The following is a 24,272-nucleotide window of genomic DNA, read 5'->3' as shown; positions in this document are numbered from 1 at the left end:
CATTAACATGAGTTTGATTTTTACCCTCAGATGGTAAGCTTAATAGAGAACCTGCACCTTAATAACCTTTATAATAATTATGCTCTGTAATAGAACACTGGGTTCTGGCTCCCCATTTTAAAACTTGATTATGGTTGATCAGGAGGCATAACTTCTTAAAAAGAAAGATAAGAACTTTCATCATGAACTCGAAGAGGCTTTAAGATCCCTCTACTGTCAGGAAAAAAATGACTTTAGATCAGTTCTACAAAGCAAAGCATTATTTTTGGTAGATGTTCTAAAATGTATTTGGCTCTATAGGCAGTATCTCTACCTAACAGGTCAATTTTTTTAATGCTTAGGAATTTAATTTACCATGGAGGATTGATGGATAGGCAGTATTGCCTAGGATGCTGCCTAAAATAATCCACAAGGTCTTTCTGACCTGTTCCTTACATGACAGGCAGTTTTTAAGTGATAATGCTGATGTCCAGATTCTGACTTGCAGTGTTTAACGAGAGCCTATAGAAGTGGATATATCTGTTTCCCTTATCTTCTTAGGTGGAGCGCTTTAGTCAGGAGGTGCAGGTTCCAGAGGCTCGCTGTTTCTATGGCTTTCAAATTCTCATCGAGAATGTTCATTCAGAGATGTACAGTTTGCTAATAGACACTTACATCAGAGATCCCAAGAAAAGGTATTATTGTTGGGATTTTATTTATGAAATATTGCTTATTGCTTGGTTATGTTCAGAGCAGAATTTATTCCAAAACTCAGTGTTAAGGAAAGATTATTCAAGTATGGAAGTTTCTGAGCATAATATTTTCTATTGCTTAATAATGTGTTGGCTTAAAAAAAAAAAAAAACTTGTTATAGAACCAGTTAACCTTTAGATATTTTATCTTTAAGAACTGTTCAGTAGCATCTTCTGTTTAGAAATTGAATATTCAAATTTAGCTGGTTTTGTGTGAGACCAAATCTAAATCAATAATTTGAATTTTATTTCTGTTTTATGGCAAGAAAATAAATGTAAATAAAAAATTAAAAATGTAGAAAAACTACAGATCTGGTAACATACCATAGAGTTACAATTATTATCTCTGATTGAACTATTACAGTGTAGTCCAATTGAGAAAAACAAGTGAATAACTCTGCTATTCATTCTTTTGTTTTTATAGGGAATTTTTATTTAATGCCATTGAAACCATGCCATATGTTAAGAAAAAAGCAGATTGGGCCTTGCGATGGATAGCAGATAGAAAATCTACTTTTGGTATGTGGCTCTAATTTATGTATGTTCAGATTTGCCTCAGGTGATAGGACAGTATTTTATGTGGTGTGACTATCCAGTACTAATCAAAAAGTTACAGCATGGAAAAGGAGTACAAATGTCTCAAATGCACCTTTATCAAAATCATTATTCCTAATGATTAATTAGAAACTGGTCATAAAAATAAAGCTGTTATCTATTCTACTTAATAAGTTGCAAGTTGAAAAGTCAAGATGTTAGCACATAATGACAGTTAAATAGGAGTCAGTCACATAGAATCTAACAAGATAATATTATAGCAATCCACAGTTTATACCTGTTTTTAAGTTTATTTCAGGATTTTTTTTTTTTTTTTTTTGAGACAGAGGCTCACTCTGCTACCCAGGCTGGAGTGCAGTGACATGATCTTTGCTCACTGCAACTGCTGTCTCCCAGGTTCGAGCAATTCTCCCTGCCTCAGTCTCCTAAGTAGCTGGGCTTGGTAGCGCCTGCCACCAAGCCCAGCTAGTTTTTGTATTTTTTAGTAGAGATGGGGATTTCGCCATGTTGGACAGGCTGGTCTTGAACTCCTGATCTCAGGTGGTCCACCTGCCTTGGCCTCCCAAAGTGCTGGGATTACAGGTGTGAGCCACCTCATCTGGCCTATTTTAGGAATTTAAAGCAAATGAAATCTTAACATTTTCAGGAAACAATCTAGTTTCTCAAAAAGATTAGTGTGGTCAACCAGGACAAAAAACAATTTGTAATAACAGTCTTATTTTTCATAGGTAAGCTAAATGCAAACACCCTTCTGGTGAGTTGAGATCCTGTATCATTTTTTAAGGAAGTATCTTGTATTATGTCTTATACATAGTAGTTGCTCAGTAAATATTTACTAAATATAATTAAAATATTTATATATCTTTTGGATAGTTCTAAGTACCCATTTCATTCTTATCTATTTTTAATTGGTGTTCTTTATTTTCTGGTTTTATTTGTTATGTTGGGAAGCAAGTCTCAAAATTTTTGGTCTCAGGCCCCTTTGTGCTCTTAAAAATTATTGAGAGCTCCAGAGTGCCTTTATTTGGGTAGGTTATAGCTATTGATATTTCTGCATTAGCAATTAACATTGAGAAAATTTTAAAATATTTATTAGTACATTCTAAGATAGCAGTAATTAACCCATTACATTTTAATACAGATAACATTTTTCTATAAGTTTCTATATTTTCCAAAAAAAGAGTAGCACCTTCCTTTATATTTCTATAAATCTTTTAAAGTCTGACTTAATAGAAAACAGTTGGAGTACCATATCTGCCTTTGCATTCAATTTGTTGCAGTGTGTGTGTATATATATATATATATATAATATGCCTCATTTAAATATGTGTTATAGTTAGAAAAGGGAGGAATATTTTGTTAAGCTTTTCAAATTATTATGGATATGTCATGTAGCCTCTAGAAAATACCATTGTAAAGTATGAGAGACTGTTAATTAAAACGTGAATAATCCCTTAATGCTATTATGAAAATAGTTTTGACCTCACAGATCTCCTGGGTCTGTGGATCTCTCAGGGACTCCTGGACTACACCCAAGAACCAGTGATGTAGTCTGTATATCGGCCAGCATGTAGTATATCAGGGATGAAACAGATGTGTTTGCCTCCTTGCCTTCAGTTTATTTCAAGAATGAGAAAAGCAGCCAGTCTCAGTGGCTCGTGCCTGTAACCCCAGTGCTTTGGGAGGCTGAGGCAGGATGATCACTTGAGGCCAGCAGTTTAAGACCAGTCTGGGCAACAAAGCAAGACCCCAATCTCTACAACAAATTTAAAAACTAGCCAGGTGTGGTGGCGTGCACCTGTAGACCCTGTTACTTGGGAGGCTGAGGGAGGAGGACCACTTAAGCCCAGCAGTTTGAGGCTGCAGTGAGCTGTGATCCACTGTGCTCTAGCCTGGGTGACAGAGCAAGACCCAGACTCTAAAAAAATTTTCTTTAAAAAGAGGAAGGAGGAAAGCACTGGTTATCAATATATATAAAATTCAACTGGAGAATTTGTGGAAAAACTCTTTAAGTAACCTGCCAAAGGTAATGTGGGAGACCCAGGTGGGACTGAGGCATCTGCATTTTGTATTCAGCTGCTTCCCTCACAAGGAGCTTCAGAAACACTTTGGGAAATGCTGGCTTTAGAGAAAAAAGAAGGGAAAAGGCAGAGTGTTCCATATACACTGAAAATATTAGTATGGATAGATAGTGATGGAAAATGATGAGCAGGCCCACGGAAAGCATGTATTTCATGAACTACCCAAGAAAGACAACCTAGAAATAGAGAAACTGGGGAAGGAAGGCTGGCAGTCACCACGTAACTACATGAGGATACCAGCTAGATTATCCGTATTGCTTAATCTCAAGGCAAACCCCATTTGGGGTTCTAATTTAGGGTCTCAGAGGAAAGAACATGTTCCAAAATTGTGGAGGGGGAGTTGAATGGGTGGAGAGTGGAACAGAGAAAGGGAAAAGAGTGAATAGTGCATTGGTGGCTCTCCTTTTTGGGAGTGGAGCTAAAAGACAATAACCTGAAAATACATATCGCCTTGTTTTGCTGCACACTGCTACTTTACTTTAACCAGCTGAGGACGTGCTGTTTTATGAACTGATTGGGCCACCTGCACCGTTGGTAGCTATAAGTTGACAAGGGCAGCTCTTTCATCTGGCTCAGGGTTTTGCCTAACATTTTTGGTGACCTTAGTGCTTTTTGCGCTAAGATCCAGCATAGCAACTATTTTTTCCTTATATCCAGACTCTTACAAGCCTTTATTTTGAGCTAAAAAGAAACTGAGAATATTTTTTAAAACATCATTAGTTTGTCTGAAAGTTTACATTATAAGGAGATTGAATTCCTATAGAGCTAAAATTTTCCTAATTATATATCTGCATAGTTTTTTTTTAAATTGAGATATCCTGTTTAATTTTTTTTTTTTTTTTAAACAGAGTCTTGCTCTGTCCCCCAGACTTGAGTACAGTGGTACAGTCTCAGGTCACTGCAACTTCCACCTCCCAGGTTCAAGTGATTCTCCTGCCTTAGCCTCCTGAGTAGCTGGCATTGTAGGCCTCCTCCACCATGCCTGGCTAATTTCTGTATTTTTAGTAGAGATGGAGTTTTTCTATCTTGGTCAAGCTGATCTTGAACTCTTGACCTCATGATCCACCCACCTTGGCCTCCCAAAGTGCTGGGATTATGGGCGTGAGCCACTGCACCTGACCCATCCTGTTTAATTTTTAAAATCTCTTTAAATAACTTTAAAACATATGTAGATTAAATCTTAATATATGTAATGAAATTTCATTTCAAGCCCAAAGAAGTATTAGTCACACAATCTTAGTACATTGCCATCATAGAGGTCAGCTGTATCTTAAAAATATATCCTACTTTCCCCTCTCTGAAATGAATCTTAAGGCCTTTACATTCACTGTAGTTTTTAGAAAAAATGTTCTGGAAGCCTCTTTTTACTTCACTTATGTTCTCAAAAAAATTGTAAAATGTACCATTTATAATCCTTTAATCTCCAAAAAGGAATAGCCTTCTATAACTATGTTACTATTTTCATTCTTTAGTATTCACATGAATGTATAGAATGGTTGCAATACCAATTTTCCACTAGGCATAGTGATTTGCGCCTGTAATCCCAGCTTCTTGTGAGGCTGAGATGAGAGGATGGCTTGAGCCAGGAGTTCAAACTAGCCAGGGCAACGTAGAGAGACCTTAGCTCTAAAAAAGTAAAAAAATTAGTCAGGCATGGTGATACACGCCTATAGTCCCAGCTATGTCAGAGGCTGAGGTGGGAGCATTGTTTGAGCCCAAGAGTTTGAGACTGTTTGAACCATTAGTGTACCACTGCACTGCAGCCCGGGTGACAAGAGTAAGACTGTCTCTAATAAAAATATAAATATCAATTTTTCTTTTATTCACATATTTGTGTTTGCATTTAATTATAGTCTACTTCCCTTACAGATAATTGTCCATGTGATGTTACCTTAATGCCAATGAAAAATGTATCAATAACTATCAGTTATCCTAATAGTAAGATAAAAGATACAGTAAGTTTTATGTTAAATTAATGACAAATCTCTATCTTAAGAATAGTGATGATGATGACAATGACAACAACGACAGTTTTTGAGATAGGGGCTCCTCTGTCGCCAGGTGGAGTGCAGTGGTGTGATCATAGTGCACTGCAGCCTTGACCTCCTGAGCTCAAGCATTCCTCCCACATCAGCCTCCCGGGTAGCTGTGACTACAGGTGTGTACCACCACACCCAGCTAATTTTTAAATTTTTTGTAGAGAAAGGCGTTTTGCTATGTTGCCCAGGCTGGTCTCTAACTCCTGCATTCAAGTGATCCCCCTACCTCGGCCTACCAAAGTGCTGGTATTACAGATGTGTGCCACTGTGCGCTTGGCCTAGAATGGATTTTAATGTCTTCTGTCATCTGGTACTTACATAGGTTCCATTAAGTCAGTTTAGGACTCGTTTATTGACTTCTTTGTGTTTGGTCCTGTGACATGTACTGAGATATAAACTGTGATGTCACCTATAAAAAAGGTTGTATGCACTCAAGCACTCAGCTGCCTTTATGTCACAGTTTTATAGACCAAACCTTTTTCCTTAGACATACATAATACTTTTCTCAAGCATATGCAGTGTGGTGACATAAGCACCTTGTGAATGACCTTTTGGGTTAGACCTCTGATCATCCTGGTAATGTTACAGATAGGATGCCACTGTAGACAATTTATTAATAGGAGATGGACCTCTACAAAGTCCTTGCCGAACCCTTAAAATTGGCCCTTTTATATTTAGCAGAAAACAGTATTTTTGCTTATGTTATGGGGACTTTTTATCTAACAGATATATTTATTATCCTCACTTGGGTTTATCTTTTTTTAATTGCAAATGCATGCCAATGGTTTTTGAAATGTCTACAGATAGTCTCTAAGATACCATAGGTTTCTAAAAATAATAAACTTAAGCAACCTCTCCTCCTTTCAGAGGAGGACATTTGTCATAAAGTCTACCATCTATTCTCCAGTCCAGTATACACACACATATGTATACATACTGCACACATATGCATGTACCTGCACTCACAGTCATGTGTGGTGCACATGTAAATCACCTCTTGTTTTGAGTATGGAAGGCCATTCTGTGTCCAGACAATAAGACCTATAGAAGTTCATTGTCTGACAGAGGATTTGAAGGAGGCATACCTTTCTGCTCCAGTAGGTGGAGGTGGCACATATTCTCCTATGGAGATCTTTGGCTGTGGTACTAACTTGTGTATTTTGTTTCTTTGCAAAACAGTTGTGGTGTTTATTGTTTATATATATATATATATATGTGCCAGTGTTTGCAGTATGTGATATTTCAAAAACTGAAACGATTTTATGTCTCCCAGGGGAAAGAGTGGTGGCCTTCGCTGCTGTAGAAGGAGTTTTCTTCTCAGGATCTTTTGCTGCTATATTCTGGCTAAAGAAGAGAGGTCTTATGCCAGGACTCACTTTTTCCAATGAACTCATCAGCAGAGATGAAGTAAGGAATGGAATGTTTTTCTGGTTATATTTGCATTCATATTTGATGTTCATCTATTTTTCTTTCCTTTCTTTCTTTTTATTTGAGACAGGATCTCACTGTGTCACCCAGGCTGGAGTACGGAGAGTACATGGCTCACTGCCACCTTGAGTTCCCTGGGCTCAAGCACTCCTCCCCTCAGCCTCCTGTGTTGCTGGGACTACCGGCATACTACACTATAACTGGCCTAATTTTTTTTTTTTTTGAGACGGAGTCTATCTAGCTCGGTTGCCCAGGCTGGAGTGCAGTGGCGTGATTTTGGCTCACTGCAACCTCCAACTTTTGGCTCAAGCAATTCTCCTGCCTCAGCCTCATGAGTAGCTGGAACTACAGATGTGTGCCACCACACCTGGCTAAATTTTTGTATTTTTAGTAGAGATGGAGTTTCACCATGTTAGCCAGGATGGGCTCAATCTCCTAACCTCATGATCTGCCTGCCTTGGCCTCCCAAAGTGCTGGGATTACAGGTGTGAGCCACTGTACCTGGCCTACCTGGACTAATTTTTGTTTTTTTTTTGTTTTTGTTTTTGTTTTGTTTTTTAGACATGAGGTTTCACCATGTTGCCCAGGCTGGTCCTGAACTACTGGGCTTAAGTGATTTGCCTGCCTCAGCCTCCCAAAGTGCAGGGATTACAGACATGAACCACTGTGCCCCTCCCATTTATTTTTCTTTCTCCTGAAAAATGCTGTGGTGACACACGTATTGTGGTAATTAAAATAGGTAGTCACACCTTCTTGCTTTTAAGACACTGCATTTTCCTCTGATGCCTCTTAACATTTTTCCTCAGTCTCCTGGTCATTCTTAATATCAGTATCCTCCTAGGTTCCCACTCTGGCATGTACATGCCCTCCTGACTGATCTTATTTACTCCCATGGAATCAGCTACCATCTAAATGCTCATAACTCCCAAAACTTTCCCTTTGTCCCAGATATTCTTTCCTAAGTCCCAAACCAATGTATGCTAGTACATGTTAGACATTTTCCCCTTGAAGTTCCCCCAGGTATCTCAAACCTTTTCTTTCAGAAATCAAACTCAACATCTTTCTCCAAAAATTTGTTGTTCCTTCTGTTTTCCCTGTTTCACTGAGTGTCTTTACGCTTCTTTCCAGTTAACTAATTTGAAATCTAGGAGTCATTATAGATTGCTTCTTTTCTTTTTCAGCCACATGCAGTCAGCAACTAAACCTGGTCTCCCTCTGCCTCCTATACCTTTTCCATGTTTCTTACCACCTTTTTTTTTTTTAAGTTTTTTTGGATTACATTCTCAGAAGAGACATCCCAGAACTTCCCTGATCAATTAGATGAAAGTGTCCACTCTTTCCTTTATGTATCCATTTGAAACCTGAACCTGTCTGTGTCTTAGAGTCCACAGCCTGTATTGTACTTCTTATTTCTTTCCTCTGCTAGACCTTAAGTTCCTTAGTGCAGGTACCTTGTCTTATTTATCTTTCTATTCTTAGTGTTTTTGGCTATTTTAGCCATTCAGTTTACATTTATTGCCTGTGCTAATCCTTAACTTCTCTGAACCTTGGTTTCTATAACTATATAATTTAACCATTTTGTTAGAATGCAATAAAATAGTGTATATGAAAGTATTTTTTAAATGCCATAAAAGCTTCATATAATTACTTTTTGCTTTGTCATGTCTTTAAATTTCTAATAACTTTTATTAGAAATGTCATATAGGATTATTATAGAGAATTGAGAGAATAAAAAATTAATCTCAACACACAGAACCACATTTACTGTTTTGTTAAAATCTCTTTCTTTCTAGACTTTTTTCTATATTCTATTTAGATACATAAACATTGTAATCATTTAGGTTTTTAGGAGTTGAGATGTTCTTTTTCCACTTGGCAAAATACTGCAATCATTTTTCTATGACATTAGAATCTTTTGAAAATAATAGTTTTGTTAAATATATAATATTCTAATGAATGAATCATTTATTTGACAACCCTGTCTCACTGTAGCTTCGACCTCCTGGGCTCAAGCAGTCCTCCCACCTCAACCTCCTAAGTAGCTGAACTACATGTGTTTAATTAACCACCACATCTGGCTAATTTTAAAAAAAAGTTTTTTGTAGACACAGGGTCTCACTGTGTTGCTCAGGCTGGTCTGGAACTCCTGGGCCCAAGTGATTTGCCCACCTTGGCCTCCCAAAGTGCTAGGACTACAGGCATGATCCCCCGTGCCCAGCCTTCCAGATTAACTTTTGAATTAAAAACAATTCCATTTAGGCACTTGACCTCCATGCCCACTTGGGACTCTTCCAAGCGTACTTTCCCTTCTTTTCTCCTCTAAAGCCTTTTAAAATAAATTACACACACACACACACACTCATTCATTCTCTCCTTCCCCCCCACACCCCCCCTTTCTGTCTCTCTCTCTCCCCCCGCCTCGGGATTTTGATTGGTATTGCTTTCTGTAATAGATTGTCTGTCACTTTTAATCAACACGTTAACAGCTTTCAGCCTTGATGGTAATTTCTTCTTTCTTCCTTTTTTTTTTTTTTTTTTTTTTTTGAAGCAGAGTTTCCCTGTCACCCAGGCTAGAGTCCAGTGGCGTGATCTCTGCTCACTGCAGCCTTGACTTCCCAGTTTCAAGTGATCTTCCTGCCTCAGTCTCCTGATTAGTTTGGACTACAGGCATGTGCCACCATGCCCGGCTAATTTTTGTATTTTTTGTAGAGATGGGATTTTGCCACATTGCCCAGGTTGGTCTCGAATTTCTGAGCTCAAGGAACCTGCTGACCTCGGCCTCCCAAAGTGCTGTACTACAGACATGAGCCAACACGCCTGGCCTGGGAATTCCATCTTTTTATCTGACCTCTCTCTTTTTTTATTTTGAATTTTTAAAATTTTCTTTTTTTTTTATATTCAGCTCTATACTATCTATTTTGTGTTTTGGAGTCCTGATTATTGTAGGTTGACTCTCCTTGGTCTATTCTTCAGTTACTTAACATTCTGTACTATTTATTGTATTTGTATAACCATACTCTGATTTTTCACAAGTTTATTTTCATTTTTGGTTGAGTTATGTGTAAGATTCTGTCTGTTTTATATGGCTTCAGGTGATATTCATCATTGTTCCGTTTCCATTTTCTTATTTATTGATTGATTTTTTTTTTTTATTTTTTTTATTGCATTTTAGGTTTTGGGGTACATGTGAAGAACATGCAAAATTGTTGCATAGGAACACACGTGGCAGTGTGATTTGCTGCCTTCCTCCCCATCACCCACATCTGGCATTTCTCCCCCTGCTATCCCTCCCCAGCTTCCCATCCCCCACCGTCCCTCCCCTCTTTCCCCCCAACTGACCCCAGTGTGTAGTGCTCCCCTCCCTGTGTCCATGTGCTCTCATCGTACAACACCCGCCTATGAGTGAGAACACGCGGTGTTTGATCTTCTGCTCCTCCGTCAGTTTGCTGAGAATGATGGTTTCCACGTTCATCCATGTCCCCACAAAGGACCCAAACTCATCGTTTTTGATGGCTGCATAATATTCCATGGTGTATATGTGCCATATTTTCCCTATCCAGTCTATCGTCGACGGGCATTTGGGTTGGTTCCAGGTCCTTGCTATTGTAAACAGTGCTGCAATGAACATTCGTGTACACGTGTCCTTATAGTAGAACGATTTGTAATCCTTTGGATATATACCCAGTAATGGGATTGCTGGGTCAAATGGAATTTCTATTTCTATGTCCTTGAGGAATTGCCACACTGTCTTCCACAATGGTTGAACTAATTTACACTCCCACCAACAGTGCAAAAGTGTTCCTATTTCTCCACATCCTCTCCAGCATCTGCTGTCTCCAGATTTTTTAATGTTCGCCATTCTTACCAGCGTGAGATGGTATCTCAATGTAGTTTTGATTTGCATTTCTCTTATGACCAGTGATGATGAGCATTTTTTCATATGTTTGTTGGCCTCACGTATGTCTTCTTTTGTAAAGTGTCTGTTCATATCTTTTGCCCACTTTTGAATGGGCTTGTTAGTTTTTTTCTTGTAAATCTGCTTTAGTTCTTTGTAAATTTTGGATATCAGCCTTTTGTCAGATGGGTAAACTGCAAAAATTTTTTCCCAATCTGTTGGTTGCCGATTCACTCTAATGATTGTTTCTTTTGCTGTGCAGAAGCTGTGGAGTTTGATTAGGTCCCATTTGCCTTTTGTTGTCAATGCTTTTGGTGTTTTGGTCATGAAGTCCTTGCCTACACCTACGTCCTGAATGGTTTTGCCTAGATTTTCTTCTAGGGTTTTTATGGTGTTAGGTCTTATGTTTAAGTCTTTAATCCATCTGGAGTTAATTTTAGTGTAAGGTGTCAGGAAGGGGCCCAGTTTCTGCTTTCTGCACATGGCTAACCAGCTTTCCCAACACCATTTATTGAACAGGGAATCCTTTCCCCATTGCTTGTTTTTGTCTGGTTTGTCAAAGATCAGATGGTTGTAGATACGTTGTGTTGCCTCTGAGACCTCTGTTCTGTTCCATTGGTCTATGTCTCTGTCTTGGTACCAGTACCATGCTGTTTTGATTACTGTAGCCTTGTAGTATAGTTTGAAGTCTGGTAGTGTGATGCCCCCCGCTTTGTTCTTTTTGCTTAGAATTGACTTGGCTATGCGGGCTCTCTTTTGGTTCCATATGAAGTTTAAGGTGGTTTTTTCCAGTTCTGCAAAGAAGGTCATTGGTAGCTTGATGGGGATAGCATTGAATCTGTAAATTACTTTGGGCAGTATGGCCATTTTCACGATATTGATTCTTCCTAACCATGAACATGGAATGTTTCTCCATCTGTTTGTGTCCTCTCTTATTTCGTTGAGCAGTGGCTTGTAGTTCTCCTTGAAGAGGTCCTTTACATTCCTTGTTAGTTGTATTCCTAGGTATTTTATTCTCTTTGTGGCAATTGTGAATGGAAGTTTGTTCTTGATTTGGCTCTCTTTAAGTCTGTTATTGGTGTATAGGAATGCATGTGATTTTTGCACATTGATTTTGTATCCTGAGACTTTGCTGAACTTGCTTATCAGTTTCAGGAGGTTTGGGGCTGAGACGATGGGGTCTTCTAGATATACAATCATGTCGTCTGCAAATAGAGACAGTTTGACTTCCTCCTTTCCTATTTGAATGCCCTTTATTTCTTTTTCTTGCCTGATTGCTCTGGCTAGAACTTCTAATACTATATTGAATAGCAGTGGTGAGAGCAGGCATCCTTTTCTGGTGCCACATTTCAAGGGGAATGCTTCCAGTTTTTGCCCATTCAGTATGATATTGGCTGTTGGTTTGTCATAAATAGCTTTTATTATTTTGAGATACGTTCCATTGATACCTAGCTTATTGAGTGTTTTTAGCATAAAGGGCTGTTGAATTTTGTCAAAGGCCTTCTCTGCATCAATTGAGATAATCATGTGGTTTTTGTCTTTGGTTCTGTTTATGTGGTGAATTACGTTTATAGACTTGCGTATGTTGAACCAGCCTTGCATCCCCGGGATGAAGCCTACTTGATCATGGTGGATAAGCTTTTTGATGTGCTGTTGCAATCGGCTTGTCAGTATTTTATTGAAGATTTTTGCATCTATGTTCATCATGGATATTGGCCTGTAGTTTTCTTTTCTTGTTGAGTCTCTGCCGGGTTTTGGAATCAGGATGATGTTGGTGTCATAAAATGATTTGGGAAGAATTCCCTCTTTTTGTATTGTTTGGAATAGTTTCAGAAGAAATGGTACCAGCTCCTCTTTGTATGTCTGGTAGAATTCAGCTGTGAACCCATCTGGACCTGGGCTTTTTTTGGGTGGTAAGCTCTTAATTGCTGCCTCAACTTCAGACCCTGTTATGGGTCTGTTCAGGGTTTCGGCTTCTTCCTGGTTTAGGCTTGGGAGGAGGCAAGTGTCCAGGAATTTATCCATTTCTTCCAGGTTTATTAGTTTGTGTGCATAGAGTTGTTTGTAATAATCTCTGATGATGGTTTGAATTTCTGTGGAATCTGTGGTGATATCCCCTTTATCGTTTTTTGTTGCATCAATTTGGTTATTCTCTTTTCTTTTTTATTAATCTGGCTAGTGGTCTGTCAATTTTGTTGATATTTTCAAAAAACCAGCTCCTGGATTTAGTGATTTTTTGAAGGGTTTTTTGTGTCTCTATCTCCTTCAGTTCTGCTCTGATCTTAGCTATTTCTTGTCTTCTGCTAGACTTTGAGTTTTTTTGATCTTGCTCCTCTAACTCTTTCAGTTTTGACGATAGGGCGTCAATTTTTGATCTCTCCTTGCTTCTCATGTGGGCACTTATTGCTATATATTTTCCTCTAGAGACTGCTTTAAATGTGTCCCAGAGATTCTGGTATGTTGTGTCTTCATTCTCGTTGGTTTCGAAGAACATCTTTATTTCTGCCTTCATTTCATTGTTTATCCAGTCAACATTCAAGAGCAAGTTGTTCAGTTTCCATGAAGCTGTGCGGTTCTGAGTTAGTTTTTGAATTCTGAGTTCTAACTTGATTGCACTGTGGTCTGAGAGACTGTTTGTTACGATTTCCATTCTTTTGCTTTGCTGAGGAGTGATTTACTCCCAATTATGTGGTCAATTTTAGAGTAGGTGTGATGTGGTGCTGAGAAGAATGTATATTCTGTGGATTTGGGGTGGAGAGTTCTGTAAATGTCTATTAGGTTTGCCTGGTCCAGGTCTGAGTTCAAGTCCTGGATATCCTTGTTAATTTTCTGTCTGGTTGATCTGTCTAATGTTGACAATGGGGTGTTAAAGTCTCCCACTATTATTGTGTGGGAGTCTATGTCTCTTTGTAAGTCATTAAGAACTTGCCTTATGTATCTGGGTGCTCCTGTATTGGGTGCATATATATTTAGGATCGTTAGCTCTTCTTGTTGCATTGATCCTTTTACCATTATGTAATGTCCCTCTTTGTCTCTTATGATCTTTGTTGCTTTAAAGTCTAATTTATCAGAGATGAGAATTGCAACTCCTGCTTTTTCTTGCTCTCCATTTGCTTGGTAAATCTTCCTCCATCCCTTTATTTTGAGCCTTTGTGTATCCTTGCATGTGAGATGGGTTTCCTGGATACAGCACACCGATGGGTTTTGTCTTTTGATCCAATTTGCCAGTCTGTGTCTTTTGATTGGGGCATTTAGTCCATTTACATTTAGGGTTAATATTGTTATGTGTGAATTTGATACTGCCATTTTGGTGCTAGCTGGCTGTTTTGCCCTTTAGTTGAGCTGGTACTTGTTGTTCCTTTATATGTGTAGAGGCTCTTTCAGGAGCTCTTGTAGAGCTGGCCTGGTGGTGACGAAATCTCTGAGTACTTGCATGTTCCCAAAGGATTTTATTTTTCCTTCACTTATGAAGCTTAGTTTGGCTGGATAGGAGATTCTGGGTTGAAAGTTCTTTTCTTTAAGGATGTTGAATATTGGCCCCCATTCTCTTCTGGCTTGTAGGGTTTCTGCTGAGAGATCTGCTGTGAGTCTGATGGGCTTCCCTTTATGGGTAACCCGACCTTTCTCTCTGGCTGCCCTTAGTATTTTCTCCTTCATTTCGACCCTGGTGAATCTGACGATTATGTGCCTTGGGGTTGCTCTTCTTGACGAATATCTTTGTGGTGTTCTCTGTATTTCCTGGACTTGAATGTTTGCCTGCCTTGCTAGGTTGGGGAAGTTTTCCTGGATAATATCCTGAAGAGTATTTTCCAGCTTGGATTCATTCTCTTCGTCACATTCGTGTATGCCTATCAAACGTAGATTAGGTCTTTTCACATAGTCCCACATTTCTTGGAGACTTTGTTCATTCCTTTTTACCCTTTTTTCTCCAGTCTTGCCTTCCCGTTTTATTTCATTGAGTTGATCTTCGACCTCTGATACCCTTTCTTCTGCTTGGTCAAGTCGGCTGTTGATACTTGTGCATGCTTCACGAAGTTCTCGTGTTGCGTTTTTCAGCTCCATCAATTCACTTATATTCCTTTCTGTTTTGTCCATTCTTGTTAGCATTTTGTCAAATCTTTTTTCAAGGTTCTTAGTTTCTTTGCATTTGGTTAGAACATGTTCTTTAAGTTCACAGAAGTTTCTTACTACCCACCTTCTGAAGTCTGATTCTGTCATTTCATCACACTCGTTCTCCATCCAACCTTGTTCCCTTGCTGGTGAGGAGTTATGATCCCTTTTAGGAGGAGAGGTGTTCTGGTTTCGGGTGTTTTCATCCTTTTTGCGCTGGCTTCTTCCCATCTTTAAGGATTTATCTACCTGTCGACTTTGTAGTTGCTGGCTTTCAGATTGGGTCTCAAATCTTTCAGATTGATGTTCTGTTTGTTGATGATGAGGTTATTTCTGTTTCTTGGTTTTCCTTCTGACAGTCTGGCCCCCCTGCTGTAGGTCTACTGAGGTTCACTCCAGGCACTGCTTGCCTGGGGTTCACCTGCAGCAGCTGCTGAACAGCAAGGGTTGTTACCAGTTTTCTTCTTCTGCTATCTTTGTCCCAGAAGGATACCCGCCTAGTGTCAATCTGATCTCTCTTTTATGAGGTGTCTTTTTGGATATGTAGGGGTCAGGGAGCTGCTTGAGGAGACGGTCTCTTCTTTATAGGAGCTCAAATGATGAGCTGCGAGCTCTGTTGTTGTTCATTCAGAGCTGCTAGGCAGGTACTTTTAGGTCTGCTGCAGCAGAACTCATAAACTGCTTTTTGTTCCCAGGTGCTCTGTCCCAGGGATTTAGGGCTTTATTTATGAGTTTCCGTTATGCTGCCGCCTTTTTTTTTTTTTTTCCTTCAGACCTGCCCAGCCCAGCAAGGAGGCAGCCTAGTTACTGTCGGCCTATAGCAGCTTTGCTGAGCTACTGTGGGCTCCGCCCCGCTGACGAGTGAACTTCCCTGCAGTCCTGTTTATATGGGTGTAGTTAGAACTGCTTTGGCGATGGTGGCCCGCCTCTGTTGGGGCAGAGTCTCTGCTGTGGCGGGTTGCCTTGGCAACAGCGGGCTGCCTCCGCAATGGCGGGTTGCCTCGGCAACGGCGGGCTGCCTCGGTAATGGCGGACGCCCCTCCCCCACAGAGCTGGACCGTCCCGGGTTCAGCTGCGCTTGCTGTGAAATTCTCAATCCAGAGTTCCTGGTTGCTGTTCTTTTGTGGGGGTGGGGCCAGCCGGGCCTGATCGCCTGGCTCCTTGCCTCAGAGCCTTTTTTAAGTTGGTGTTCCAGTCGCCTGTTGAAGAGGCGCCGGGGTCTGTTTGTTTTCCCCTGTGGCCACTCACTGCGCTGGCTTAAACAGCGGCACTGAGGTTTGTGGTGCTTTTTTTTCTTTTTTTTTTTGCCCTGGAATCTACTGTCCTGGTTCTCTGCTCAGTCCCCTTTTTGAACCAGCGTATGGGCGACTTCCCGTGGCTCCAATTGCCAGCCTAAAGGGCCCCGGGACCAGTGTATTTTGTACGGAGAACCGCGGCTCCGGGGCGCCGACAAAGCAGCCGCGCGGGGCAAAGCAGCGGTGCTGGCCGGCACAGCCGCGCTGGCAACCATGGAGCTCCTCTGCCCGGGAATTTCCTAGTCTGTGGGCAATAAAAACGCGGCGTCCACTCACCCTCTGCACTTTCACTGGGAGCTGCAATCCTGAGCTGTTCCTAAACGGCCATCTTGGATCGTCCCCCCTAGTTTCCATTTTCATTGCAACTGGATTCATTTTTATGAGCCTTTCTTATTTAATTATAATTTTTGTATTTTTGAAATCTGAGTTTCGTCTGTTATTTAAATACTGCTTTTTTAATCATTCCTTAATTATTTCTGAAATTTAAAAAATGAATTTTCATTTCAGGCTTTCTTTATTTTCCTTTTCAAAATGCTTTTATTTGCAGATTTGTTTGTTCATAAATTAATTTTTCTATAATGTTGATGAATTAAGTTTTGCTGCCATTGAAAATTTTATTATAGATTATTATATTGGCATTTAATGAGATTTGAAGGAAGGAAGCTCCTAGTCCTATTAACCCCTCTTCCATTTCCCAGAAGTTCTGTGTTATATCCCTAGAACCACATTATACAATGCTTGACCCATCATTGTGTGCAAGTAGCTGATTAAAACTTATTTGACAATGACATTTTTCTTCCCTTTTAGGGACTTCACTGTGATTTTGCATGCCTGATGTTTCAATACTTAGTAAATAAACCTTCAGAAGAAAGGGTCAGAGAGATCATTGTTGATGCTGTCAAAATTGAGCAGGTAAACCAGGAAGTTTGTGTAATTAGCACATCTCTCTTTCTCTGATGTTCATACCGCTATTAGATTGACTCATATGAAATTGTCATTTTGTAGATCAACAAAAATACCAGCAATTTTATATGGTCAGTCTGATAATACCAATACATGATATGTTACAATTATTATGTCAGTTTATAATTTATAAGCTAATTATAGTAGCTTTGTATTTTTATATTTTTGGTGACTGGAGAACAGTGATGATTTTTTAATTTGTTTTGTATTTTTAATAGCATAGCAAGGTACCTAGCTTGAAGCATACACAAATTTTTATAGAATGAATAAGTAAGTTAATGAATAGTAACAATTAAGTTAAAGTATGTAAAGATTTCTTACTAGAAAGAGCTATATGCTCTACTTAGAATGTGTTTTTATCATTCTAAAATTACTTTTTTTTTTTTTAACACTGCATAGTTTAACAGGCATAGTTTGTATATTGGAAGAGGAAAAAGGCATAACAGGCACATTGGTATCTTTAATAATTTTGTCAACTAAATCCAAGTGGTTATTTTTATTTTTCCTCTATTAACACTTTACCACTGTAGTCTTTCAGTATGGTTGGAATTCATTTTATCTCCCAACCCCCAAATCTGCTTCTGTCTTTTTTCTCATTTTGTTAATTGAGTTTTTCTCTCTTTTCTAGCTCCCTTCCATAGTTATGTTCTTTATGATGATCATCTTTGAATCTTTTTCTAGATATTTTAGAACAAAGTATCTCCCTTTTTCTATTGAGAAAGCATACCAATCCAAGTTTCATATCTGCTACTTTAAGAAATCCAGTAATTTGTTAGTTCGTTTCCATTTATTTTGGCTCTTTGAAAACATGAAAAACTGTGAATAGTAATACTCCAAACATTTTTTTTTGTTTGTTTGTTTTGTTTTTTGTTTTTGTTTGAGACGGAGTTTCGCTCATTACCCAGGCTGGAGTGCAATGGCGCGATCTCGGCTCACCGCAACTTCCGCCTCCTGAGTTCAGGCAATTCTCCTGCCTCAGCGTCCTGAGTAGCTGGGATTACAGGCACGCGCCACCATGCCCAGCTAATGTTTTGTATTTTTAGTAGAGACGGGGTTTCACCATGTTGATCAGGATGGTCTCGATCTCTTGACCTCGTGATCCACCCGCCTCGGCCTCCCAAAGTGCTGGGATTACAGGCTTGAGCCACCGCGCCCGGCCAATACTCCAAACATTTTTAAACTTATGGCCATTATTTGCCACATTGAAAGAATTTATCCTAATATATTTTCCCTGGACAAAATCAGTGTCTTAGAAATAAAACGAAAATCCTCTTTGTATTTGGAAAATATATTTTTATAGTTTTGTTTGTACTTTATTCTGGTTTTGTTTTCATCCAGGAGTTTTTAACAGAAGCCTTGCCAGTTGGCCTCATTGGTATGAATTGCATTTTGATGAAACAGTACATTGAGTTTGTAGCTGACAGATTACTTGTGGAACTTGGATTTTCAAAGGTAAGGTGTTTAAAAATGTACTACTACTAGTTAAGATATTATAGGAAGGCAAGGACCCTAAAATACATTTTACTGAAAGCATTTGCAGCATACTATTCTATTTTTTAAATGTCCATGACAGAGACTTGTTTCGTATGAACAAGATTTTGCAAAATCCTTTGAAATTTAAAATTAATAACAGAAGCAGGAGGTTGGTAAATATTAGAACTAATAAGCTCAATAAATTGTTTTTTAATAATTGCAGCTATATATTTAATAAAATTATTTTCAAGGAATTAGATTTAATATCCATATATATATTCACCCTCATATAAATCCCCATGTGTCTATATTGTAGTTTGGGAGTTAATACTTTTAAATAGGGAATAATTATTAGGAAGACATTAACTGTCATAATGTAACGTTTTGAACAGAATTATCCAAGTTATTTTTGTCATTTAACAAAGATAATGTACCAGAATTTCATCAAAACATATGGTTTTTCCATTACTTAAGACATGGAGCCTGCAGCCACACTATCTGTGTTTGAATCCTGGGTTCCACCACTTTCTAGCTATATGACCGACCTTTGGCAAGTTACTTAACCTCTATCTGAATTTCCTCACCTATATAACAGAGATAGTAATATTTACTACAAAGGATTGTTGATGAGTTGCTACACCTAAAGCAGTTAAAATAATATTAGACACATAGCAAATTCACACTAGATGATCACTTTATACTTACGTGAAACACAGAAATTCACTATGTACTATACCATGGTAATTAGAAATTATAGATTTTGATTTCTTGTCATGAAAATGTAAGTTTAAATTGTCTTTAATGAGAATCCTTATGAAATCTATGATGCTGTGGTAAATCTTTATCTATCTTGCTAATGTTGTATTAGCAGATACAGCAGAATTATATTCTGATAACCACCCAAGTACTTAATGAGTCAGGTTGGGTGAAGGGTTTTTTGGTAAGATAAACTACATTTTAATGTTTGAGTTGCAAGATCCTCTTTGTGTTTACTAATTAATGAGAAATAATTAGAGTGTAACTATATTAATATAATATCCTAAACTTATAAACTATGTATATTGAAAGAAATTGTGCTTGCTCATAACTTTTACCAATATGTTTGTTATTAGAAAATTAATTTACTTATTTAAGTCTTACAGCGAATTCATTATTCTTTAACCCATTACCACCATATCCCCACATCCAAACATTTATGTTCTGCGGTCTATTAGAAAACCACTGACCCTTGGGTCTAATTTTCCTTTTGGGAACTAGTTAACTGGAGGTATGTAAAACATGCTGCCTCCTGCAGAAGAAGATCTAATTACAATGTAAAACTTTGTTTTTCCACAGGCTTCTAAGTATCTGAATAAATTCTAAAAAGCAGAAATTATGGCGGCCATAAATTTTTAATGCAATAAAAGTAGAAATTGATTTAAAAATTGCCAAAAAGCTTCATCTACTTAGAGATTAAAAATATACCCTTTAGGCCCGGCACGGTGACTCACACCTGTAATTCCAGAACTTTGGGAGGCTGAGGTGGAAGAGTCTAGGAGTTTGAGACCAGCCTGGGCAACATGGCGAAACCCTATTTCTACAAAAAATTAGCTGGGCATGGTGGCATGCCTATAGTCCCAGTTACTTGGGAGGCTGAGCTGGGAATATCACTTGAGCCCGGGAGGCAGAGGTTGCAGTGAGCCGAGATTGTGCCACAGCACTCCAACCTGGGCAACAGAGTAGAGACCCTTTCTCTTGCGTGCGTGCATGCGCGCTCTCTCCCTCTCTCTCTCGCGCTCTCTCTCTCTCTCTCTCTCCCGCTCTCTCTCTCTCTCTCTCTCTCTCCCTCCCTCCATGTGATCCGCTCACCTCAGCCTCCCAAAGTGCTGGGATTACAGGCATGAGCCACCGTGCCCGGCCTAGAGTACTTCTGTGTGTCAAAAACAAGCCACTTGGGCAGCCACGGTGGCTGACACCTGTAATCCCAGCACTTTGGGAGGCTGAGGCTGGTGGACCACCTGAGGTCAGGAGTTCGAGACCAACCTGGCCAACAAGGTAAAACCTCGTCTCTACTAAAAATACAAAAATTGGCTTTTTGTATGTGTGTGTGTGGTGGCAGGTGCCTGTAATCCCAGCTACTTGGGAGGCTGAAGCAAGAGAATCGCTTGCACCCAGAAGGCGGAGGTTGCAATGAGCCGAGCTTGTGCCATTGCAGTCCAGCCTGGACAACAAAGGTGAAACTTCATCTCAAAAAAAAAAAAAAAAAAAAAAGCCACTTAATTTAGTTTGATGTTGGTTACCTTGTCCATGCTGTGAATGGCTTAGATCCAATTTTTTGAAAAGTCTTCAGTTCTAAAATCCAGTGAGTCTATGGCTATTGGTTGAATGTCTTTCACTGTATCTTGCTGTGTATTACAGCTCCAATTTTACCTCACTTTTTACACACAATTTCTGATGGGGAATTTCACAGAATTTCATTCAGCCACACACAGTATATGAGATTTTTTTTTGAAAAAAGATATATAGATATTTAAAGCTTTATTTAAAGATGTAAATCACATAGCATGCAATTCACCCATTTAAAATGTACAATTCAGTAGTTCTTAGTGTAGTCACAGAGTTGTGCAACCATCATAACAACCTATTTTAGAACATTTTTATCACCCCGAAAAGAAACTCTGTCCCTATTAGCAGTCACTCACTCCCCTTTCCTCCCCTTAACCGCCTTGCCTTAGGCAATCGCTAATCTAATTTTTGTATCTATAGATTTGCCTATTCTGTATATTCTGTTTCATACAAATGGAATCATATAGCATGTGGCCTTTTATGGTTCTCTTCTTTCCTTAGTGTAACGTTTTCATGGTGTATTCATGTTGCAGCATGTATCAGTGCTTTATTCCTTTATATGATCAAATAATATTCCACTGTATGGATATATCAAATGTTATTTATCCATTCAGTGGGCATTTAGTTTGTTTCCACTTTTGAGCTATCGTGAATAATGCTACTATGAGCGTTCATGTACAGATTTTTGTGTGGACATGTTTTCATTTCTCTTGAGTATATAACTAGGAGTGAAATTGCTGTGTCATATGGTTACTCCATGTTTAATCATTAGAAGAACTATCAGACTGTTTTCTAAACCAGCTGCACATTTTATATTCCCACCAATGTATGAGGGTTCCAATTTCTCCACATCCTCACCAACACTTACTAGCTGTTTTTAAAAAAAAATTACATCCGAGTAGGTGTGATCCTGATTTGCATGTCTCTAGTGGATAATGATGTTGAACATCTTTTCATTTTGTATATTTTTTTAAAAGAAGTATCAGTTTGTCTATTTAAACACTGCCCATATTTAAAATCGAGTTACTTAAATATATGTTTATCTGTGGTGTTCATATTTTTGCTGGGATACTCCTAAATTGAGAAATCTTCTTTTGTTACTCCTTGTGATTCACTGAAATATCCCACAGCTGTATCCCCAAGTCTGCTTCTTGAAATTTTTTTTTTTTTTTTGAGATGGAGTCTTGCTCTATTGCCCAGTCTGCAGTACAATGGTGCAACCTTGGCACACTGCAGCCTCCACCCCTCAGGTTCAAGCAATTCTCCTGCCTCAGCCTCCTAAGTAGCTTGGATTACAAGCACCTGCCACCATGCCCAGCTAATTTATGTATTTTTAGTAGAGATGAGATTTCACCATGTTGGACAGGCTGGTCTCGAACTCCTGACCTCAGGTGATCCGCCCACCTGGTCCTCTCAAAATGCTGGGATTACAGGCGTGAGCCACTGTGCTTCTTGAATTCTGAAGCAGTAAAAAGCTTCTTGCCAGCATAGTCCCCCTTTTTATTTGGAGACATCTAGTCACTATGAATAACATTTATTCTGTCTTCCCTGATCATGGTCCCTTCAATTTGCAATGATCTCTTCTCTTATGAACTAAGAAGCATGTTTAGAACCACAGTAGATTGTTGCTAATTTAACATTTTGTAGTATCATATATGCGTGATTATCTATTAGTAGTACCTATAAATGCTCATAGTTTCTATGTTGTATTGGCTGTTTCAAGCTGCAAGAACATTTTCAACTGGTTAGTATTAAATATTTTATTTCCTGAAATAGTTGTTTTTTCTATTTGTTAGAATACCAGAGATGCTAGTGTAGTTTCTTGAGGTGTTAGTAGTTGATGTTGATCATCTTAAAATTTGTCACCCTTGAGTGCCTCCCAAGTCTTAGGGGAATGATGTGATCTTAAAGCTGACTAGACAGGTTTTGAGAAACCTGACCTCTGTTTTTGTCATCTTTGCCCTTCTTGGGGGATGTAATTTGATCTCTTCAGAATGTCTAATAACATTTCTTTCTCTTTCAGTTTTTTCAGGCAGAAAATCCTTTTGATTTTATGGAAAACATTTCTTTAGAAGGAAAAACAAATTTCTTTGAGAAACGAGTCTCAGAGTATCAGCGTTTTGCAGTTATGGCAGAAACCACAGACAACGTCTTCACCTTGGATGCAGATTTTTAAAAACCTCTTGTTTTAAAATTGTATAAACTTGTCATTGATAAATAGTAGTCTACTTTCCTCTGCTTTAAAAAAAAAAACCTTAAAAGTATATTCTTTAAAGAACTGGGGATTTGCTCTAAAGGAAATCCAAAACCTATTCCAAACAGTTTGCATTTATATAATTTTCCTGTTTAACAAGAATGTGACCTAAATGCTTTTGTCTTGTCACTGAAATATAAAATGGCATTATGTAGTTAAGAGTGTGGGTGAGGGGCCAGACATGAGTTTAAGGTTCTGTCGTTAACTCTAGTGTGTGATCCTTGGCAGGTCAGTTAATCTTGGTAAACCTCAGTGTACTTGACTTTAAAATGGGAGTAATAGTGGGTCCTAAATTCATAGAGTGGATATGAGGATTAGGATACAAAACTAAATGCTTAACCAACACTACTACTGTTACACCACTACTGATTATCATGTTGCTGATAATATTAATTGCAGTGATGTTGTAATAAAATACTCTCATTTCCTTAAAGTAATTGTGATTCTAGGTCCTAGGATCTAGAATTAGATCTTTGTATTTTTAATGCTTAGGGGAAAGAACATAAGTATCTCCTTAAAAAGAACATAATTCTCGTTAACACAAGAATAGGTTCTTTGAATTCCTCAGTATGTAGTAAAGAAAATTTAGTTCTTAGTTGCTTTGGGAAGCCTACTATGGAGTAGAAACCAGGAGGTTATCCTGGTGGTTGACTTTGTAAGCAAAATGATTCTTCTTCAGAAATTAAAAATATAACTATTGCCAGATTTAGCCCTGGAATGTTCAGAATCAGGTTAGAGTAGCATGTTCCAAAGAATATTATAGGAGCTGTTAGCCCCTCTAGATATTTTGTGGGGGACAAAGGGATTCTGTTTTCAGATGAGTTTGGGAAATGCTGAACACTTCATTCTCTTGAGCAAGTATAGTCATCAAAGACTGAGCAATTCAGTGGCACATAAATTTATCTCACCCTGCAAATCCCCAACATACGTAACACAGATGTTTTTCACCTGTTAACATCTCATCCAGCTAGTGTTCCTCAGAACAAAGGTTGGAAAAAGCTGGCCTAGAACCATTTACACGTAGAGGAAAGGCTTATGGACTAAGAAAAGGAGAGCACACGGTAGGGATTATTGAATCGTTTCAAATTTATGCCAGGCTGAATAGTGTACCAGCAATTGACTT

The 24,272-nt window shown here is 38.6% G+C and overlaps 1 protein-coding gene across 7 annotated transcripts in view; it reads left to right on the top strand.

Moving 5' to 3' along the window:
* Positions 1–23,944, top strand: part of RRM2B (ribonucleotide reductase regulatory TP53 inducible subunit M2B) — a 38,865-nt gene extending 14,921 nt beyond the window's left edge. For all 7 annotated transcript variants that reach the window (XM_032251336.1, XM_032251324.1, XM_032251347.1 and 4 more), the window contains 6 exons: positions 541–674; positions 1,156–1,250; positions 6,680–6,813; positions 16,942–17,046; positions 18,436–18,549; positions 22,919–23,944. In XM_032251336.1, the coding sequence (XP_032107227.1) occupies positions 541–674; positions 1,156–1,250; positions 6,680–6,813; positions 16,942–17,046; positions 18,436–18,549; positions 22,919–23,071 (735 nt within the window). In that variant the 3' untranslated portion in view covers positions 23,072–23,944. The remainder of the gene's footprint in view (positions 1–540; positions 675–1,155; positions 1,251–6,679; positions 6,814–16,941; positions 17,047–18,435; positions 18,550–22,918) is intronic.
* The last annotated feature ends 328 nt before the right edge of the window (positions 23,945–24,272 follow it).

This window comes from Sapajus apella, unplaced genomic scaffold (genome assembly GCF_009761245.1).
Source record: "Sapajus apella isolate SASKATOON/1434 unplaced genomic scaffold, GSC_monkey_1.0 scaffold3, whole genome shotgun sequence".
Lineage (NCBI taxonomy): Eukaryota > Metazoa > Chordata > Mammalia > Primates > Cebidae > Sapajus > Sapajus apella.
Note: the sequence above shows the minus strand (reverse complement) of the source record. Positions and strands in the feature narration are given on the sequence as shown.